We start from the raw sequence: 20,947 nt of genomic DNA, 5'->3' as shown, positions 1-20,947 counted from the left end.
CCCAGGAGGAATGTGCCAAACTTCGGGAGGGTGTTCCTTATGTTAAAGTATGCCGATATAACCCAAAACACCTATGTCCAAAGTTGAACGGTTACGGAGATAATGGCCCAAGAAAAGTGTGGTCTTCTGGCAGGTCCAAGCACTGTACCTCGCTGTACCTCTCAGCTGAGAGCCCTTATCTATGTTTGTCCTTGAGTGCGATGATACTCCCTAGCCGTGCTTATGTAGTTGGCTCATACCAGAACGCGCAGTCAGCACGTTACGTCATCGCTCGCCAGTCATGTGTTATGTATACTGCTTGGAAACCTAAGGACAATTATGACATGGCGAGCGAGTATTTTGTACTTCAATTTTATGGCTTTCCGTCACTCACAAGTTGGTTTGATGTTACGTACATTATTAACATTACAGAATCCACATATTCCTGCCAGTTTTAATATCTATTTTGTAATCAACAAGTGTGTAACCCCGGTCAAAGTTTGACACTTCTCTGGCCATTATCTCCGTAACCGTTCAACTTTGGACATAGGTGTTTTGGGTTATATCGGCATACTTTAACATAAGGAACACCCTCCCGAAGTTTGGCACATTCCTCCTGGGACACCCTGTATGTGAAATTAGCTTGAATTCTGGTGATAAAAATATCAAAATGTATATTTATTTAACAACTTGATATCTGGTGTACAAAACTCTTATAAACTTAGAAAGTTAAAAACAGCAAATATTTTGTTCACAACATAACTGTAAACACACAAATGTTAGCGCGCGCGCACACACACACACACACAAATGAAGACTCGAACGTGACTTCATTCTCACATTAAAGACAGCCTGTCTCAAACTTTCACTCACCCCCACATAAGGCAATCATGTGGTCAGTGCTGGCTTGTGTGACAATCAGCAGGGGCTGCATGTTGGTATATTCCTACATGATTATGAAGTCAGACCATTAAATCGTCTAGACCTCATTCCTAATAGATCTGATTCTCTAACAGCTTACTCAGTCATATTCATGTTTTAAGAGGAATCTTCCTCCAGATGTGTCCAACATATGATCCTTTTTACAAGAAAGGCAAAAGTTGCAGTCAATAAATCAAAGCACCATTTTTGTGTTCATTAAAAAATATAGGCCCATACCTGAAAATTAGTGGGCATGAGAAAAGCTACCACAGAAACCCAGTACAAAGTCAAAACAATATATTTCACTTTAGTTCTTGCATGGGAGTCTTCCTTGGTGACCTATTGGATTAATGGGTGAAATTTACAATACATATACCGTAACATGGTCACATATTCAACTGGCCCCTTAGTATAATGGTACTTGAGAGAGTGTGGTGTTTGTGAGAACTACCACGTGGTTGGTGAACATATTTACATTGAAAATTTGTTTCTTAAGCATTTGTGATTCTGGACATGGTTTTTCATTCATACAGTACTTAATGTAAAATTTCAGCCTCTTTGCAAAAGCCAAATAAGACAGCGGCCAAAAATATTCTTTCATGTCTTTTACAACAATTTTTATTACAGCGGTACTGTAGCACTACACGAGAAACTGAAAGGTAACAAGTGACTCAAGAGGGATTTGGGAGGAAGCAGTTGAAGTTCTACTTAAAGTACTATACTGGCATTTGCATAGGACTGAATAAAACCACAGAAAATCAGGGTGGCCACTCCCCAACTGGGTTTCAAGTCTGATGCTTCCTGATTATAGGCCATATTTGAAAGTAAAATCATGCCAGGTGCAGAATGAGCAAGTATGGTTTCAGAGAAATTCTGTTTCCTTCTCTGATTCCAACCTTCAGTAGTGAAGATGTTCCTCAAGGACAGTACATTCATAGTTTCAAATGAAATATGATTTTATGGAAGGGAGAATAAAGGCACTAGCATGGTATGGGGCTGTACCTCCTGAAACGCAATTTTAGCAGAGCTGATAATGTTCTATATGGAAGGCAGTACTAGACTCCAATCCAATCTGAACAGCCACGGGATTCAGATTTCCAAATATCATTGTTAGATTGAACACTTTCTTAAATTATTCAAGGCTGCTGTTGCTATTGCAGAGGTTCTATGGCATCAAATGAGATGGGAAGATGTTCATGAATGGTAAATAGGGAGCCATGTTAAGTCTTTGAAGCAAAATCTTGTATATGGCCTGGACATAATTGGAAGCAGTACTTCCCAAACAAGTCTGCTGCTACACAAAACTGCAAAACATGTGGCTCTTTATATGCTGAATAGAAACAGATAATGAACTTCATCAGCTGCAGAGGTTATTTAGCATGAAACAAAATTAAAGAATCATTACTTATATATTGCAAAGTAGAGTAAATGAAATGGTAATTGTGGCATTTGTCTTCTGGGACTGAGGAAAATCATGAAAACCTGTCAGGATAGCCAGTAACCTGGGCACAGTTCAAACCAAGTACTTCTGAAGTCAAGTCTAGAGAGTTACCACAACACCAATCTGTTTGGTAGTGGTTTTACACCTAAACAAATGTGAAGCTGGTTGTAATGTTTATCTTATAAAAATCATCAACTGCAGAGGTTATTCAGCAGTAAGTTAAGAGGCTAATAATGTATGGTGAAGTGTAATGGACAGGGAACAAAGAAGCTGTAAACATGTTTCAAGGTGCTGTTCCAAATTAAGACTTACACCAAATAAAGATTTTCATTGCTTACAGATGCAATGTATCTCAACATATAGGATGAACAAATGGGTTTGAAGACATTAAGCTGTATCACTTGTCAAACATAGCAATTACCTGTTACCAGCATTTTTAATGTAACACCAAAGGGAAGCTGCCGTGAACACAAAACATGTTCACATAAGCAGAAGTAAATGAGACAGGCAGTCTTCACAGAGACAACATTAAAAGCTTTAGAATACTAGAAGACACATCAAATATTCAGCCATTATGGACACTGAACACAACTTAATATCTAGACTTGTTTCATGTATCTATCTTACCACACCCAACAACTTCATAAACAGCGTAGCAACTGCAATAGAAATTTGATTTGAGGGTCATGACATCAGGAATCATGCTAATGCCTCATTTTCTAACCTTTCCCCCTCTTAAAAATACTGAAATGGCAGGTAGGCAAACATTTGGTGTGCAAGACAGAAAGAAACAAGTGTGAAGTTGTAATACACTGTGGCCTAATGTATGGAACTTGTGAGAGACCATCTGTCTGGAACTTCTTGTGTGAAATACTTCTTTGTACAACACTATGATGACCATGGAACTCGCATGGCCCCTGTGAATTTCTGGTCTGAATATTATCAGGAAACAAGGCTTCAGGCCAGGTCTCACCTGTGCATTGAAACATACTAAGCTACAAATATTTGTGATGTACATAAGAATCTCACACTTCTATGAATTGGAAAGACACGAAAGAGTGAAATTAAATTACAGACAAGACATAAACTGAAAACAAGATCGGTGATAACAAGTACAAATGGTTATGCATTAACTATACAATCAATCCCAATCACTGTTCTTGAAGCCATGGATGTTTTAAATATATGACACACCTTCAATTTGATATGAAAAGCATTTTCAGGATTCCCTTTGGGAATGAGGAACCTGTTCATTGCCTACATAATGTGAAATCTATCACTGCTTAAAACACAGCCATATGGGGCAATCACATTCCTAGATAAAGGGTTAGAACCAAATCAGAAATATGCTTACAGTTGACATAATTGTTGGTCCCTTCAACTTTAAGTACATTTTGGCATTACTCACACATTTCCAACTATGCTCTTATTTATATTAAATTCTCAGTTCAGTATTAGTATCACAATATCAAATTTATTTGAATAATACTACATAATTTTATGTTAGGTTCTATTTTAATAAAAGTTATTACAATATTGTATATTCATCAGTTTATTTAACGATGCTTTCTCAACTGCAAATATTATACAGCAAATGATGAACTGTGAAGAATTCAGAAAGTAGCAGTCATGACCTGTTTTGAAGTACCACTTCCAACTATAGTCATGGTGGGGGACTCAAACCTTGCAACTCTCAAATGCGAAGGAGAAATGCTTACCACAAGCAATAAAATTACTTCAAATACTATACCTTACAATATGGCCTTGATTGACCTTTAACGAGCTTTTTAAGAATCAAAGATTTATTCAGTGATAACAGTTACTTCCCCAATGGCCTAGAAACTGAACCATCACTGGAACAGAGCATATAAAGTGGAAGGGTATACAGAAGTTCTATAGCTTTACCACAGTAGCTGGTAGTGTTTCATATTTGATGGATTCCAGTTTTGAATCCCAGCTGATACCAGATCTCATCATTACTGATGATACATACTGTTTCTTTTAATATTTATATCTCTCACTTCCTTAACTCATTTTAAAAATGGAGAAACTATATGCACTGATGAAGTAACAGACTAAATTCTTGTGATTCTACTGTCCCTCCAATCAAATGTCAAGAAGTTGCAGTGCAAGGATATCTTTGAAAAGTCAATAATTATGCAGATGGTCAAGAAATTGTTTTTAAAGAACCAAATAGTGTATTATCATGTGCATGCACATTCTGGGGCCTTCAAATTTTATTTCTCAAATATCAATTTTCATTATCCTCTGGTTTCCCAAGTGATCACTTCCCTTGAGGTCTTCCAACCAAAATTTTCTATGTACTTCTCAGTCCCTGTGAGCACATGCTGGATATCATTTTGATTTCTGTTTTTGTTTCCATATACTTGAACTTTATAATGTATCTTAAAATAGGCCACAAGTGCTTCCTCCTGTCTATTGTGACCTGCCATTCTGAATTATCACCAAATGATGCAAAAATCAATTTCAATTTTTAGTCCACTTTCATTGCCATAGTTAAAGCAAAACTGCTTCTAATGTACTCTATGTGTTCCCAGTTAAAGTTTTAACATACAAACACCATGCCAGCCACCTCAGCTTCAGACTTCTGTTCTGTACCACTGGTAAAAACATTGCAGTCATATAAATTTCTCTCTAAGGGAAGGGAGCAATATGAATACCAGTCAATTCTAAAGGGCTCTGACAATGGTACATTGCACTTGGGATTACTGAGTTTGTGGACTTCATCTATAATCCAATATTCTAAGAGAATAGTGTTTCAAAAACTGGATGTTTCCAAAACACTGCATTCTTTTAGAATACATGTATTAGATCATGCATAAAGTCCAGAATCTCAGTAATCCCAAATATGAATACTCTCTGACGTAAACCCCGAAACACTGTGTGGAAATACACCTTTGAAAAATAGGTAACATATGTAAACATATTTTTTTTTGAGGGGGGGGATGTTGACATCCAAAATCTGTATATACATTTCAGTTTGATGGACCACTGCTGTGACACAAGTCAAATTTGATGTTGTGATAGAACGACCTGAATACATTATTAAACTATTTTCTATAAAAATACAGATAATGTGGCCCACTGAGATCACGTGTGTAAGAGCATTTAGATGCCCAAAGTGTGGGCCAGCAAGAAATTCTTCTAAAGATAATTATTAACCTAAACCCCTTATGAGTTGGTAGCCTGATCAGTATGTATATGCAACTCATATGCCATTTGTGGTTCCCCTTCCTTCCTTCATACTTCATAGTTCCTTACCATCAAGAACATGAAGTGAATAGTAGAGTGCATTTCTGAGGTGGGAGTAATACTAGTGTATTCTGAAATATGTGGTAATAGGTCTTTGTAAAATATGCAACTTTTGTGAGGTCATTTTCTTGCAGAATGTAAAATGACAGAAAGTGTCTGTGCGAAATGTTGCTATAGCTTTCTGTTTGATATTGGTGAGAAACTACTGCATAAGAAAATGTATATAAGTTCAGTGATAAGTATACTTACAGATTTTTCATAACACTTTATTTTATTTAAAAAAAATTGAATGTAAAATCTGCACTGATAAATTTCAGGTAGTGAAAACTTTGCAGATTTCAGGTTTTAGAATTAGGAATGTTGATCCATATGTCTGTACTCCCAGCAGGTTGGTTTTCTGTTCGTTGGAAGCATTTAAATATTATGCATCATTAATTCCACCCAGAACTTCCTTGTGATTATAAATTAAAAATCTAGCGTATCTCTATTCAGATGGAAAGATAAACAAAAGTAAAGCTAATAAATTCTTACCAGAGACTGATTTTCAACAACAGCAAATGGCAAACATAATATGTACAAAGCATTAATAACTGCAGTAACATCACAAACATTGCACATCATAAAAATGATTAGAAAAGAGTACAAAGATACATACCAAACTTCAGAAGACATTGGCAATAATACATTTTAAGTGTCAAAATCCTTTTGAGTAGACGGATCAAGACAAGAACAAATCATAAGATTCAGTTCTGTGACTGTCAACATTCTTCATTTATTATCGTATATTTCTGTATGCATCTAGCTTGTCTAAAAACAAAAACAAGAAAAGATGTCTTTATATTTGAATAGGGTAAAGGCATATCTTCAGCAGAGGCTCCGGTTATGTCCAAAACACACACAATCTGCCTGGAAGTTCAAAGACCGTATTTTTTAAAACATGACTCGTGTGTGTTTGCTCACATCACACTGTGAGAGCCATCTACAGACATAACCTACAAGAACAAACTGACCAGAGGGAACTTTCTTTACCTTTAGTTTCAACATACCAGACACAGTTTACTTATATATAAACTGGATACTTTCACTTCTCTTGTGATTCTGTTAAGAATGCTTTTGCTAATGAAAGGGGGGGGGGGAAGAAGAAGAAGAAGCTAGAATTCGTTAGTTTCTGAAACCTGTATCCATGTTCTGTAATTTGTACTTGGTGATCTCTCCTAGTAAAGTGAGAAGATTGATTCTTAACTTACTTATGAACCCTTTTTCAATTGATATGTTCTACAGCATTAAATGGGATGATTATCATGAATGGTACGTAACAATTTGGAAGATGGCCTTTGTGACCTACTTAAAGGTTCTACCATGTGAATTTTCCAGGATGAACTGAGGAAAACCATGAACACTTCAATGTTGCCAACAACCCACCCATGTTTCAAACTGGGCACCTAAGAATGTAAGTTTAGGCTGTTTCCACTATGCCAAATTGCTTCGTCACCTTAATAGAAGGAGATTATAAAAGAAGGTAACAGTAGCCAGATATAAATTGAAACGAAATTCACATTCTGTGCAGTAAAGCAATGCATTCAAACTTGTTTCTCTTTGGCATCTATTACCATTCAGGACTGACATGAGTAACTCTGTGGAAATCTAGTTAAATTACGTGCATATGATGGTTTTGCTATGCAAAGTATCTGTCTTGATTTTATATAAAATGAAGCCGACAACAGTGAAGTCAGAATGATACTGATAACAAGTCTTGATTTTAAATTCACAGTGTCATCAGGGCACAGACAGACATGTGATAATTATTTTGCATTATTAGGAAGTCTTGCAGTCAGCTCTCAGTTGCTTCAATATTCCTTCCTAAATTTTGTTTTATTTAAACATTTCCACACCCTTATTTATATATCTGAAAGTTTCAGTGACTCATATAATCTACTTATGATATATAGTTCCTTTCTTACATTTAATATTACTGCCTGAATGAATTTTTCAGTCATAGCATTCCACAGGGCTGGAACAAATTTGTTCCAGTTCATAGAAACCTGCCTCAATCCACAAGCAGAGGAAACTCAAGTTCCTCCAAAACAGAAATTTATGCCAGTGTTATTTGGCCAAAAAAGGAACCCATTTTTATCATTACAGTGTACCATATTTATAACATTTTCATTAGAACAATCTGTGTTTTGTTGAGAAACATATTGTGGACGGAACATGGAATGGTAGCTGCCTTATGAAGGAACATAAAAATAATGCACTTTTAAATATAAATACACTGAATCCTGGCACCCATATGTTAACATTTTATGCAGTCTTTCCTTTTTCTTTCCAAGAAGCTGTAAAATTCCTCTATATGCATGATGTTTCAGATGTACTCTGGCATTAAAATGACTTCACCACAGAGGTCAGCACATACAAAATTTTATTTAGTATCTTTCATTACTATGCATTTCCAATTTCTAACACTGGGACCTACAAACTCCTGTGTTTTATCACACTACTGTGTGTATAAAGCAACAGTGCACAACTGTCATTCACAGTCAGTCTAGGAATGCAGTTTTGTCACAGTGGAAGCTGAAGCTGCTACTGATCTGTTTGTTTTGCATGAATTTAAGAGTGGGAAATCACTGAAAAGTGGCAAAAAAAATTCTACTACAGGGAGATTGAAAAGTCGCGCACATCAAACTAAACGTTGTTATAAATTGTATTGCAGTTAATATATCTCCTACTGCTAGATGGTACTGTAGGAGTACTAACAACAAGTATAAACGCCATCTGTCATGTATCGGTCATACAATGTCTGCAATATAGCTTTGTTTATTGTGCGACAGACATGTCGTTTTCCCAAGAACGAGTTTTCATTGTGGAACATTATTTCACCAGTTGTTCTTCACTGATGAAGCATGGTTTCACTTTAGTGGCTACATGAACAGTCAAAACAATAGGATTTGGTCATCTGAAAATCAACATGTGACATGAAAAGCCCTTGCACTGTCAAAAAATTGGAGTGTGGTGTGCTGTATCACGTCGTCGAATAGTGGGCCCAATTTTCTTTGAAACAACAGTGAACAGTCCAGTGTACCAAGACATGATTACACAGTTCATCAGCTTCTTGAAGCTGATGAACGTGGGTGATGGTTACAGCAAGACGGTGCCACGTCACACATCTAATGAAACCATGCAGTTCTTGTGCGAGTTTTTCGGTGATCATCTCATTTCAAAAAGACTGTGGCCCCCACGTTCGCCCGATTTGTCATCCGCAGATTTTTCCTTTGGGGGTACCTCAAAGGAATTGTCTATAAAAATAATCCGCATACGCTGGATGACCTCAAGAGGAACATTATGACAGCAATTAACAGCATCAGTTTACAGGTGCTCCACAAAGTGGCCTCAAACATGGTAAAAAGAGCTTGTGCATGCATTGCTGAACAGGGAAGTCATTTTGAGCATACATTGTAAAGACATGATTTGATTTTGCATTTCTAAGATGTAACGTTATAAACATTAATAGTAAGTGCTGTATGTCTTGTAGTTTGTGCATAAAACCAGCAAAATAAAATTGCTTGGTGTGATGTGAGCAACTTTTCGATCTCCCTGTATATTGCACTGTTTTACAAAATTAAGTGAAGGCAGTGCCAACAATGGAAGACACTGAGGAAGAACACACCAGTGTATAAAATGGAATAAAAAAATATGACAGTTCTGTCAAATTTGTAGTAAGGAAGAAAAGGTGACAAATTCTTCAGGAACATACCATCTGCAGTGAGAAGCGTGCTGCGTTCATTGAATAGTGATCAGAATGATCAGGATTTGCCGAATTTCAGTAGAACACTGTGCAGACTGATAAAGGGCACTGGTTTTAAGTTTATGACAAGGCAGTGAAACGCAATATTCTTGCATAAGGACGACACTGTATTATGGAGAGAAACAAAAAATACTTGCAGGACATAAAGTATTTTGTAGTGCCAGTCATATGATATGTTTTCTAGACGAAACCTGGGGCAATGGGGGACATACATGTATGACATCTGAAGGTTAGACTGATACTGCAGTAAAATGCAAGAAACAAGGATTTCTCCTGGGTCTTTCCACTGGTCTCAAAAATCCATATGTAAATGTAAGGAACTGGTTACTGTTCACACTGGCAGTGAGCTGGGATCTGTGGACAGACGTTAGTTAGTTTTCTAACCGAATTCCATTTGAGATTATCATGAAGAAAAGACAAGGATTTTTTGTAATGGTTTCAATCTCTCGCCCCATAATTTGAACATAACAGTATGACAGCCATGGATAACCCTTCACATCACGGTGTGAAACTAGAACACATTCTGACTATGTCATGGTAAAAGAATAACATTCTTAAGTTGTTGAAAGAGCATGCTTGTGTATGTACTGTCAAAATGATAAAACTGGAATTAACTGAAAAAATGAAGAGCACAAAAAATGATATTATATGACTAGTGAGACACTGATGAAAGCACACACAAAGGAATGCATATGTTCTGAGGATACCACCTCATCACTGAAACCTGAACCTTACAGAGCTTATATTCTGCGTGGTTAAAGGTTACCTAACAAGGAACAGTGCCTCTTTTAAACTGCAGAAGTGCATTCTTTATTTAACACAGCAGTTATCATGTGACTGCAGAGGCCTGGCCTAAATGTGTCTGTCATGAAAATTATAGTTTTGTATATTCTAATTCTTATGTTTTTATGCTAACTTCCCTGTATGCCAGAGACAGAAAATACTTTGCATTGGAAGGACAATTTCATGGAGATTTTCTTTTACATCACATTCACTTTATGTATGATTTGATTATACTGAAGCTTGTCACTTTATGCACAGATGTGTAACCATTTCAGATAAATACAAATTGCTGTACGTGTCTATAAATATTTTGCCTCAGTTCTCAGCAATGATCAGAATATTTCACTCAAAGATAAATAGTTCTCTCTAATCATTTGTACTTAACAAGACTTGAGAGCCCAGGCCAGCCCTAAGACAAATCCGCCTGTGTGAGGCACTTTATATTTCATATATTTAATAACACAGTATCAGCATTGCATGGACTTTCTGTAATTGGTCTCCCTTGATTTATTGCCACAAACCCTTCTGAAATATCTTTTTAATCCAAATATGATTATGGCAAGTACATGCAGACTTTCTTCAGGTACACTTGTCTCAAGTCAGTTATTTTTAATTTGAAAAATATCCATTTCTTAGAAGTTATTACGAGTGAAATTAACAACAAAATGCTATACATTATAACTACATATTTTAAATGACCATCTACTGAATTCAGAAACTGGACAGTTTGTTTCTTTGAGAAAACATTCCACATTCCACTTTTTTAGCACCTCCAATAATTTTCTGTAATTTCTACACGTTTCATTTCTACAGACCCGCACACTTTCATTCATGAGACCAAAAATACTATTTAAATCCACTAACCATAAAACAAAGGTCAAAATGGCATTCACCATCAATTCACCGTGTTTCACTGCAATTGAGCGAGTACATTTCTGGACTCCTACTTTCATCAACATACTAATCCTTCAACCAGATTTGCTTGAACTATCCAGAAATTTAAAATACCCCTTACCAAGATGTCAAAGTGTAGGGTCTCAAGTTCATCAAATGCTTTGGCAAGCCCTGACAACAGTCAGTGTCATCATATCTTCAGAGCGCATTCCTTTAAATTAACTGCCTAGTAAGCAGTTACGTGGTTCTGACAATATATTTTCATTGGCTCACTTCGAAAGTGATCTTCATTCCTACAGCATGAATGAATCATTTATTTCAGATGGAAAAAAGGCATTTAAAAATTATGCAAAAAATAAATTATTCATTATGGGTAAGAGATCAGTCACTGGTAATGACCTAAATGAATACTGTTGTTCGTGTGATGGAAAAAGAAGCATTACAGGAACATGTGACTTCATTTCTTACACATATGCAAATTACCCAAACTTCTTTTCTTTGTGTTCTTGCTTTTAAGTGCATTTTCACACTTATCTGTTTGCTAAACTTCAGTCTGTGGAACACCTGCCTGATCCACTCTTGTCTTCGGCTTCCTAACAGCTGGGACTGGTGTTCCTTGCTTCCTTACTCCACCTGTCGGGGAACTGGTGGTGAAATTGGACGAATCCTTAAGTGAAGCAGAACTACCTGTTATTCGGAGAGATGGTGTACTGGCAGTCCGTCGAGGATCAAAACTGTTTTGGGGTTTTGTCTGGCTTAATTTTGAAGGTGTTGGAATGTCACGATACTCAACTGTTGCACTGTGATTATCAATTCCTTCTCCAGGCTCTCCAACATCGTCACGTAGAACTATAATGTCTCCATTGTAATATCGATCAGATTGTCTGAAAAGAAAATTGAGGCAGTAACATGATCATCTGAAAAGGTGTATGCTATGACAGATGTCACCGCTGTCTAAATTGTGAAGCATTTAAAGGGATGTCTAATGCTTTTTACAGATTATATGGGGGAGGGAAGAAATGAAATAAGTACTGTATTTGTCCATGACTTCAGTGACAGTCAGTCAAGACAACTGGCTTCAAGGTCAAGAGATCTGAACCTGAGATCCTCCAAGTATGAAGAGGGTGCTAACCACTTAACCATGGCATTCGGTGCCTACTGAAGGGTTACAAATGTCTAAGATGTGAACATTAATCTGCATAGCGTGCATTACAGCAAAATAAGCAACTGTGCGCAATAAAATATTCAAAAACCCCATCTGAAGTTCTTAAACACAACCAAAGCAGCAGTAACAATAGGAGACAAAGCAGTTACTTTGCATCAGTAAGTTGCAGAATGGTTCACCAGACAGTGGTGATAAAAAGGGTGAGGAATATTCACTCATGTCACTCATTTCACCAAATCCAAGTTTTATCTTTGTGTTTTCATACACTTATACTATTTTCACTTCCTATGAATGTGCATGAGAACATGTGTGTTGCAAAGGGAATGCAAAAGCATGCACTACATCCACTACAGCTTCATTTCAGGCTATCCTGTTAGGTCTTCAGGGCTTTTTACCATATTGCCAGACACATCATCTGGAATTGGTAAATTTTAGAGAAGGTTGAAAGTTATGTAAGATTTGAAGCTTCCACAGTTCTTGTAGATGATAAAATCTTCTCAGGGTATCAGTCATGACAGGTGGTTTCAGGGACCATCTCTGTCCCTGTCATCAGGGTCTGATGTGTTGAAAAGTTATGCTATACAGAAGAAGTTATACGAAAACTATTTTATTATTATTATTATTATTAGAGGGGGTGGGTTTCCCCATGCACTGAGACCAGTTATTGGTCCATTGTGCGTCCCCCTTTAATGTCTACTGTCGCCGTACCCTACCGGTACTGGCGCGTGCTATCAGCCTCACTCAGCTAACGAGGTCGGCCGTCAGTACCTGATATTTACCCCATCTACCACAGGCATTGGAAACTACTTGGGCAGGAAATTGTTGCCTAATTTTGCTCAGAGGTCTCCTAGAGACACGAGGATCTTTTACGTGCCATAAATCTACGACACGGGACCCATGGCTTAAAGTCCCTCCCAGAGGACTTGTTCCCTGAATTTTTCCGCCCTTAAAAATTCCACGACCTCCGCCGGGTTTGAACCTGCATACCTTGAGTCATGAGGTGGGAATGTTACCCCTAGACTACGGAGGCCGCTATACGAAAACTAACAGGAAGGCCACCTGTATGAGCGCAGTCTATTACAACATGAGACATGAAGCTATCTACTGCTCACAGCAACAAAATTATTTTAAGTTAATTTTTCACTTTTGATTTGTAATTTTTAATGGAAACTTGTACGAGTATTTTAATCTCAGTGCAATTGAACTGGAATGTAATTAAATAATAAGAAGTACACATAGAATATAGATGTACATCATTAGGTATCTGTTAGATATGTAAACCAGGAATATGTTTAATACAACACAAGTGCAATGTTAGTAGATGCTGAGGGCCATGCCGTAGCTCAATTGGTTAGTCGCTGGCTTCCCACTGTGGCAGCCCGGGTTCGATCAAGTGGGATCTGTGGTGGACAAAGTGGCGCTGGGGTGGGTTTTCTCTGAGTACTTCGGTTTTCCCTGCCAATCTTCATTCCACCAAATTCTCCATCATCATAATCACCCAGGGCAGGTACAATAGGCCAATCAGTGGCCATCGTGCAGAATGGACCCAGCTGGACTCCACAGCCCCACTAAGCGAATTTAAAATTTTTAGTAGATGCTGATATAAGACAGTGCGTTACAAGTTAATGATTAAACGTGTATCTGAAGAACACTTGAAAATGACCCTTTATATGTCAAAATATGTAGTGCTGATTTTAAATCAATCAATAAAAACATCTGTTGCATTGATGACTGAACACTTAAAAGGTTTTAATATCTTGTTAGTTGTAATTTACACAACAGGATGATCCTGTCCTATCACCACAGTGCAGACAAAATACAAATCAAATCTGCATTCATGAGGAAATTAAAAGCACATTCAATGCTGAAAACTTGGTTCAGAATCTTTTGTCTTTCCATGGTCTACCTGAAAATGTGAAGGCTACAACAGTTCAACCTATTGTCTTTTATTGGTGTGAAACAGTTTCTCAACTGAGGAAGGCCACAGATTAAGGGCACTACAGAACAGGTTAATGAGAATATTTGGACCCGAGAGAAAGGAAGTCATAAGAGAACAGAGAAAACTACATAATGAAGAGTTTTGTAATTTGTAGTCCTGGTCATTATTAGGGCGATCAAATCATGAAGAATGGTGGACAGAGCATGCAGCATTTATGGCAGAAACAAAAACTGCCCCTTGCTTCTACCCAAGGATGGAGACAGCCGCATTCAACATATATCCATATATTGGAAAATGTCCAAAGAAAAATACTCCCTTAGAACTATGCTACACACTTTATATGTACCCTGCCAGAAATGCAAACTATTCAGATTCAGAGAAAATGAATCCCACGTGACATATTCCTCTCCTTCCACCTCAGGGTGAGCATGTGTTAACATAGTCATGCATCATGCCTCGTCTTCATGCAGTGTGATGGACCTACAGCATCTGAGAAAATAACAGAGATGTAGCATTGCTGTACCCATGATCAGAACTAATGAGTTGAGTTCTTGTGATATATACAAAAAAGAGTTCTAGTATCAAAATACCACCTCCCCCTCTCTCTCCCACCACAGATAGCATTATGAATTCCCCATGATAATGATGTAGGCACATTAAACACTGCCATGTCAGGCAACTGGGGCCACATTTTGCATGTAATCCAACAGAGTACAGTGCGGCCTCTTCATTACATTTCAAACATGACTCTACATGCTGCCTGCTCTCACTACTGACTTGTAACGTAAGAAAGACGGACTTTAGCTGAAGGTGGGAAACAGTGAAGCAGCTGAAATGAGTTTCCTAAGGGCCATGTGAGAACACACAATATTATGAAATCAGAGAATAATTATATGTACTTGATATCCCAAGTAAAATGTTTGGTTCCATCATTTTGAGAGAATGAAATAGAATAAATCTGCTCAAAGATTTTATCAACATTCATAAATAAGCAGAAGGGGAGAATACCACATATACCAATTCTGAAAACTGTTCCATACTGGCAATGAAGGGAAAAAAAAAGTAAAGCTATCCCTGTAACAGGCCGTGGAGGCCCATAGGGTTGTGAGATATTATCGCGCATTATCTAGACAATCGGATCAAAGATGGCGGTAAGGTGGTCAACCCTATGCGCTGGCTGTGCTTTACTCCCCAGGAAAATTATTTTTAATTAATTCCTGGCACTCATTTCAGTTAGAGCCTGAGTGAACCCCAGGGCCATAGTGCGGCTGGAAGGATGAGGTCAATTGAAAAAACTGAATGACCTCATCGGGACTTGAACCCATGACCTTCTGGCTTGTAGCATAATGCCTCAACCAACTACGATTCCGCGTAAGAAATGCTTATGAAATTTGTTGTTTTTTTTGGAAATCTACACAATCTATAATTCTGGGTGAAAAGCTTCTTTTCAGTGTTGAAAAGTACCAGTATAAGCTGCTTTTGTTTTTGGATGCGTATGAGAGAGAAAAAAAGAGGTGTATGCCTATAAAGCTGAGTTTCCTTGTATACACTTGCTAATATGGTCCCTGTGCTCCAGTATGTAGAGTGAAATTCGAACACCTTCTAGTCCTGATGAGTCTGCATACACTGCACATCTCTGTGATGACATTAACAACTTATAATGTGCTGCTGCTAAGGTTGGTTGATTTACCTTGGCTTACCTCTTTGCGTTCCTCCAGAGGATGCAGCAGATCACAACCAACACAATCAGCAGTAAACATGCAGATGTCACACTCCAGAAGGCAATCTGCAGGGGCTCTTTTGGCTCCCACCAATACTGCACACACAAGGAGAATATGCAAGGCCTCCAATTCTGTTCATGGAATCCTGACCTGCCAGTAGTCAAGCTTAACACACCAAAATGATGGTAACCTGCTGACATCAGCTAGCCACTTGTAAGGGCTGCACACTGGAATATGTATTCCTTAAACCAACAGAACATGCAGTCTATCTAAAAGAGTTTGTTCACATCCTTAGTGTTCACTTTGCAATGAGTCTAGCATTATTCATGAGTCTGACAGCTCTTGAACTCTTCTGTATGAGATTTCAGGTTTAAATGGTAATTAAGATTTAGACTGTGGTCTTCATGATCTGATAAGCGGTTACCACAGGGTAAACAAAAGATGGAGGCAGCAAGTTCCCAGCAAGTTTTGTGTTTCACCAGATTCATCTTAATTTCATGTATGCTGCTGTATCTATAACATGAGATACATATTGTCTGTGCTACTATTCTCCTGAAGTTTACCTTCAGTATTTTTACTGATACAATATCTTTATTGTGCTGTAATGCCTGCTTAGTATGGAGTGAAGCTGCATCTCCTCTGCCTCTTTCGTTAATTCTGTAATACTCAGTTCCCTTTTGTGTCTTTGTTCTCCCTTTATTCCTAACATTGAACAATGAGCAACACAATATACCCTTCTGTCAAGACTGCAGAAGAGAAATCTAGACCATGCAGCACAGCTGATCATTCAGTGGAATATTCTGACCACAGTGTACATAATAACCAAACATTAATTGCACAAACTAAAAATTAACTTGCCATCCCAGGTCCTTTGAAAGAGAACATCTTATTTTTGACCATATGTAAGAGTGGCCAAAATATTTTAAACCGACTGTATTACATTATGTCAATAATTTTTGTCCCTGGAAATATGATGGATTCCAATATTTTGGAATTATAACCCATGGCACAGTGTCACTTGGAAATAACATACTGAGTGTGTACCATGACTAACTATGATGGCAGAGCAGTAATAGTCTATTGGTAACTTTTAATGCCATGACAGGGATAGAGGAATAATACAGCTTTGTACATTGTGCTGGAATGTGTGTAAAGTTTTCTCTTTATATAAAACTGTCTCCAACAGTAAAGTATCAAAATTCCAATCATATGATATTTTTAAAAGCAACCTGATCATTTGTTTACACATGCAACTTAACCATTTTCATTTTCCCTTATCTGGCTACCCTGTCGCTGATAACAAGAGAAAATAAGTAGAAAGGTATTCCCAATACCTTCAAATCATTTTTTTTAAATAATAAAAATTTAAATAATATAAATTATTTTTGTTACTGTTAATTTCTGCTAACCAGCTTGCAAAATCAATTTGCCTTGGGTGAACAGCCAACTGTATTTTTCAAGCCTTGACATAACTAACCTCAGTGACTGGCGGATAGGTTGGAACCAGGTGCCCAATCACTGTGGGGAGATATGTGCTCCAGAAAGCAGTTTCTGTTTGCCTGTAGTTGAGCAGCACACTAGAATTAAAGGTAGTATTGATGTTCAAGTAATGCAGTTGTCCTGCTCTTGCCATTTCAAAGTGGAGTCCCAGAATCTGAGTGTGCGTTGGGTTCCTGCAAATAGTTATCATGTAGAATTAAGTACACAGTCAATTCTGCAATTGTGAAGTAACACAAAAGCCACCATCAGAAAACTGTTTTTAGTTAACTTTGGGAAGTGTAATGATATTCATGACAAAATTATGAACTATACAGATCCAAGAACCATGGGGTACCATTGTGTTTAGAATATTTTACCTTCACATGTATTTCCCTAACAAAATCTGGAGATATTACATGATACCTGCTTTCCTTCAAATGCTCCAATCTATACTCTAAGGCTAATGTAAATTTGCCTAACTTATTATATGCATCACCACCACCACCACCACCACTACTGCCTCCCCCCTCCTCCTCCAATTTTAGTGCCCTTCTTGGCAGTCTTGTTATATGCAGTCTCTTTACACAGACAAATCATTGTATTATTTCTCTTCTATCTCTGATAAAAAAGTTTAATTCAATCTTCTTCTCACGTTTAATTCTGTCCCTTCACCTGCTTCTCAAACATTTCACATTCACTGCTCCAATTTTATTTTTGCTTGCCTTTGTATGGATCCATGTTTTGGCACTGTCACATGTTAGTGACTAGACACAGGGTTTGGATTGGTAATTGGATGGACTCAACACTTACAACTTGGAATTACAAGTAACTATAGTGCTGCACAAATCACTATAACCCACACTAATCCTCTCAGCTTGTTACAACGTCCACTGATCATTGCCTGGTTACAGTCTTCTATCAAGGGCTATTCCTCACACCCTTACAGCTTAAGAACTGCACTCACTAATTGGCAACTCAAGATGGTACTGCTCTGCCCATGACCTCATTTCTCAGACTGACTATGGCTCACGATCCGAGTTATAGCCTCTGCACGGACAACAGAGGAAACAACATTTCTCACACCTGCTTTGTTGTACCATGACATAGCCACTGTGTGCAGACCACATATAAAACACAGCATCCAACAGTTTTTCTTTTGTTGCATATGTAAGCATGGCTGTGGTCACATGAAATTTACTGAGCCATTGCCTAGCAATGGGCATCTCTTTTGATTCTGCTTGTCTGGCTTTGAGCCCTCATGTCACAGTATGTTGGTACCGATTTAAATTGTTTTGTAGACTGTTATTTTGTTATCTTTCTGTTTTATAAAATTCTTTTCATAAATTTGATAAAATTCATAATTATTTTTTCTTCTTCTAAAAAAATCTCATCACTTTTCCTTTCCAAATTTAATTTCACTTCAAAGTGAGTCAATGAACACATTTCTCCATCTCTTCATCTAGTGTGTTGTTAACTTTTATCCTAGCACTGCGTTCCTTACAATGATTATTCAGTACACCTGCAGCTGCACTCCATATGTGCTTACTGTATCCAGCGTCCGCAGCTGGAAAACACACCATGCTGTGATGGACAGGGACCCACACTCATGGGAGACAGTGAATAGGTCGCAAATGCATATATATACAAACCTGGAGAAATTTATTTCTCAACATATCCTCCATCAACATTGATACACTTGTCCCATCAGTTTACCAGTGTGTCAAAACCTGCAGCATAAAAGTCTTTTGACTGCTGTCTCAGCCACTTCCATGCCTCTGTTTCAACTTTCAACCTCTTCATCACCAGTGAAACACTTGCAACCATTGTGGTCTTTTAGCAGACCAAACAGTTGGAAGTCACTAGGAGACAAGTTCGGGCTGTAGGGCAGATTTTCGGGAACTTCCCACTGTAGTTCTCAAATTTTCTCCTGGGCTGCTAGGGGCTGTACGGGGTCTGGCACTGTCATGAAGAAGCAGTACCCCTCTTGCCAGTTGGCCTGGATATTTTCTGCCAATTGCATCCTGAAGCTTCAATAGAACTTCGCAGTACAATGCAGAATCCATATTTTCACCACGCTTCTGAAAATGGGCTAACAGTACTTCCTGAGAATCCCAAAAACATGGTAAGCACAACCTTCCCGGCTGATGGCATAACCTTAAACTTCTTAGTTGAAGGTGAAATGGAAAGTTTTCATTACACTAAACAACTGATTGATTCAGGGTGACAGAGATGGACCCATGATTCGACCCCTGCAACAATCCTGTTAAGCATATCTTCTCTTCATCTGCACACTGTATGAGATGTTGCAAGGACAGACCCATTCGGTTAATTTTTTCTCGATCCTTCCGTTCTCTGAGTACCCACCGTGTGCACACTTTCCAAAACTTTAAATGATCATGCAATATGCTAAACCATGGGAACACGCTAGTGCAGTTGCTACATCGGGTTACAGTCTATGTGAACATCATCTGAAGATGGTTAAAGCTGAAGTTCATGGAGATGGGTTGGCCTTCAGTAACATGATCTTAATAAAAATTATGGGTCAGTTGGTTACAAACTTAACACAGACGTTCATCATACCTTCCTTTACATATGAAACAAGACAAAAAACTTGATCAAATTTCAAAAGAAAGTACATACCCTTCTCTGGCAAAATTACTGTAGGCTTTCATGAAAAAGTGACTCATGTTCCGATCATTGTCTGTCCACATGTTCCGGTCCAGCTTAGGCCTTGCTGGGAAGAATTCTGTAAGCAAGCAACCCAAAATACTTTTAAATTATATTTAATGTAAAGACAGTTATCCCCATGCTTATAACCTGAAAAAGACATGGAACCAGAAGGAGGCAAGTGGTTAGGTTTGCAATCTGCCTGCTTGTATGCCTGGAAAATAAGCCTTTACTGGCTGGTAGCAAGGAGGCTGGGTAGACCTCAGAACCATTCTGGACATGTTTCTCTGAAATAAAATAAGATTTCAATCCCTCTGGACCAAATCAACTTAATTTTTATATAATTTCAAACTGCCACTGAATGTGTATAACAAGAGAATCAACTACATCTATGATAGCGATTCAGAACTGTATTTCTCCTTCAATATTTCCATTTTCTTCATTGTTACCCTCTTGGTTTTTCTTATCTTATCATCATACAGAACTGTGCAGTGTGCAGCAAAAAAGCTGTTGTTGCAACAAAAATTCCAGACTCAGTAGTAGCTCATGAAGTAATATTATATTTGAGCATCCTGTTACACTCACACAATATATATGAGACAAACTCCGTCTTAAGTGCAACAATTTAATTGTAAGTTTAAGGTCTTTCATTCTGGTCCGTCACACTAACCAATTAACAATCAAGTTCCTTCCGTCAAATGTGACACTTTTTTAAGTTTTCCACCTCGTCAGCACCTGCCTTACATGTTTCGGCTCACCACGGAGCCATCATCAGAGGCATTTATAGTAGAAAAAGAAATCACCAACACACAAAACTTCACTTTGTCCAAGATAGCCACGTTCCAGTTAATTAAAATAATTACAAATAGTTAAAATTACCCAG

General features: G+C 37.9%; 1 protein-coding gene across 2 annotated transcripts in view; it reads right to left on the bottom strand.

Moving 5' to 3' along the window:
- Positions 1 to 8,972: 8,972 nt before the first annotated feature.
- The window catches only part of LOC111867857 (cholinesterase), a 58,107-nt gene continuing 46,132 nt past the window's right edge, over positions 8,973 to 20,947 (bottom strand). The window contains exons 10-13 of one of the 2 annotated variants that reach the window (XM_023858057.2): positions 20,038 to 20,143; positions 17,396 to 17,591; positions 15,898 to 16,013; positions 8,973 to 11,977 (exon numbers count right to left, since the gene is read on the bottom strand). In XM_023858057.2, the coding sequence (XP_023713825.1) occupies positions 11,635 to 11,977; positions 15,898 to 16,013; positions 17,396 to 17,591; positions 20,038 to 20,143 (761 nt within the window). In that variant the 3' untranslated portion in view covers positions 8,973 to 11,634. Of the gene's footprint in view, positions 11,978 to 15,887; positions 16,014 to 17,395; positions 17,592 to 20,037; positions 20,144 to 20,947 lie in introns of both variants that reach the window. The other variant, XM_023858058.2, reaches the window with a different exon arrangement.

Source organism: Cryptotermes secundus, unplaced genomic scaffold (genome assembly GCF_002891405.2).
Source record: "Cryptotermes secundus unplaced genomic scaffold, Csec_1.0 scaffold2579, whole genome shotgun sequence".
Taxonomy (NCBI): domain Eukaryota; kingdom Metazoa; phylum Arthropoda; class Insecta; order Blattodea; family Kalotermitidae; genus Cryptotermes; species Cryptotermes secundus.
This window is presented reverse-complemented; position numbering and strand designations above follow the sequence as displayed.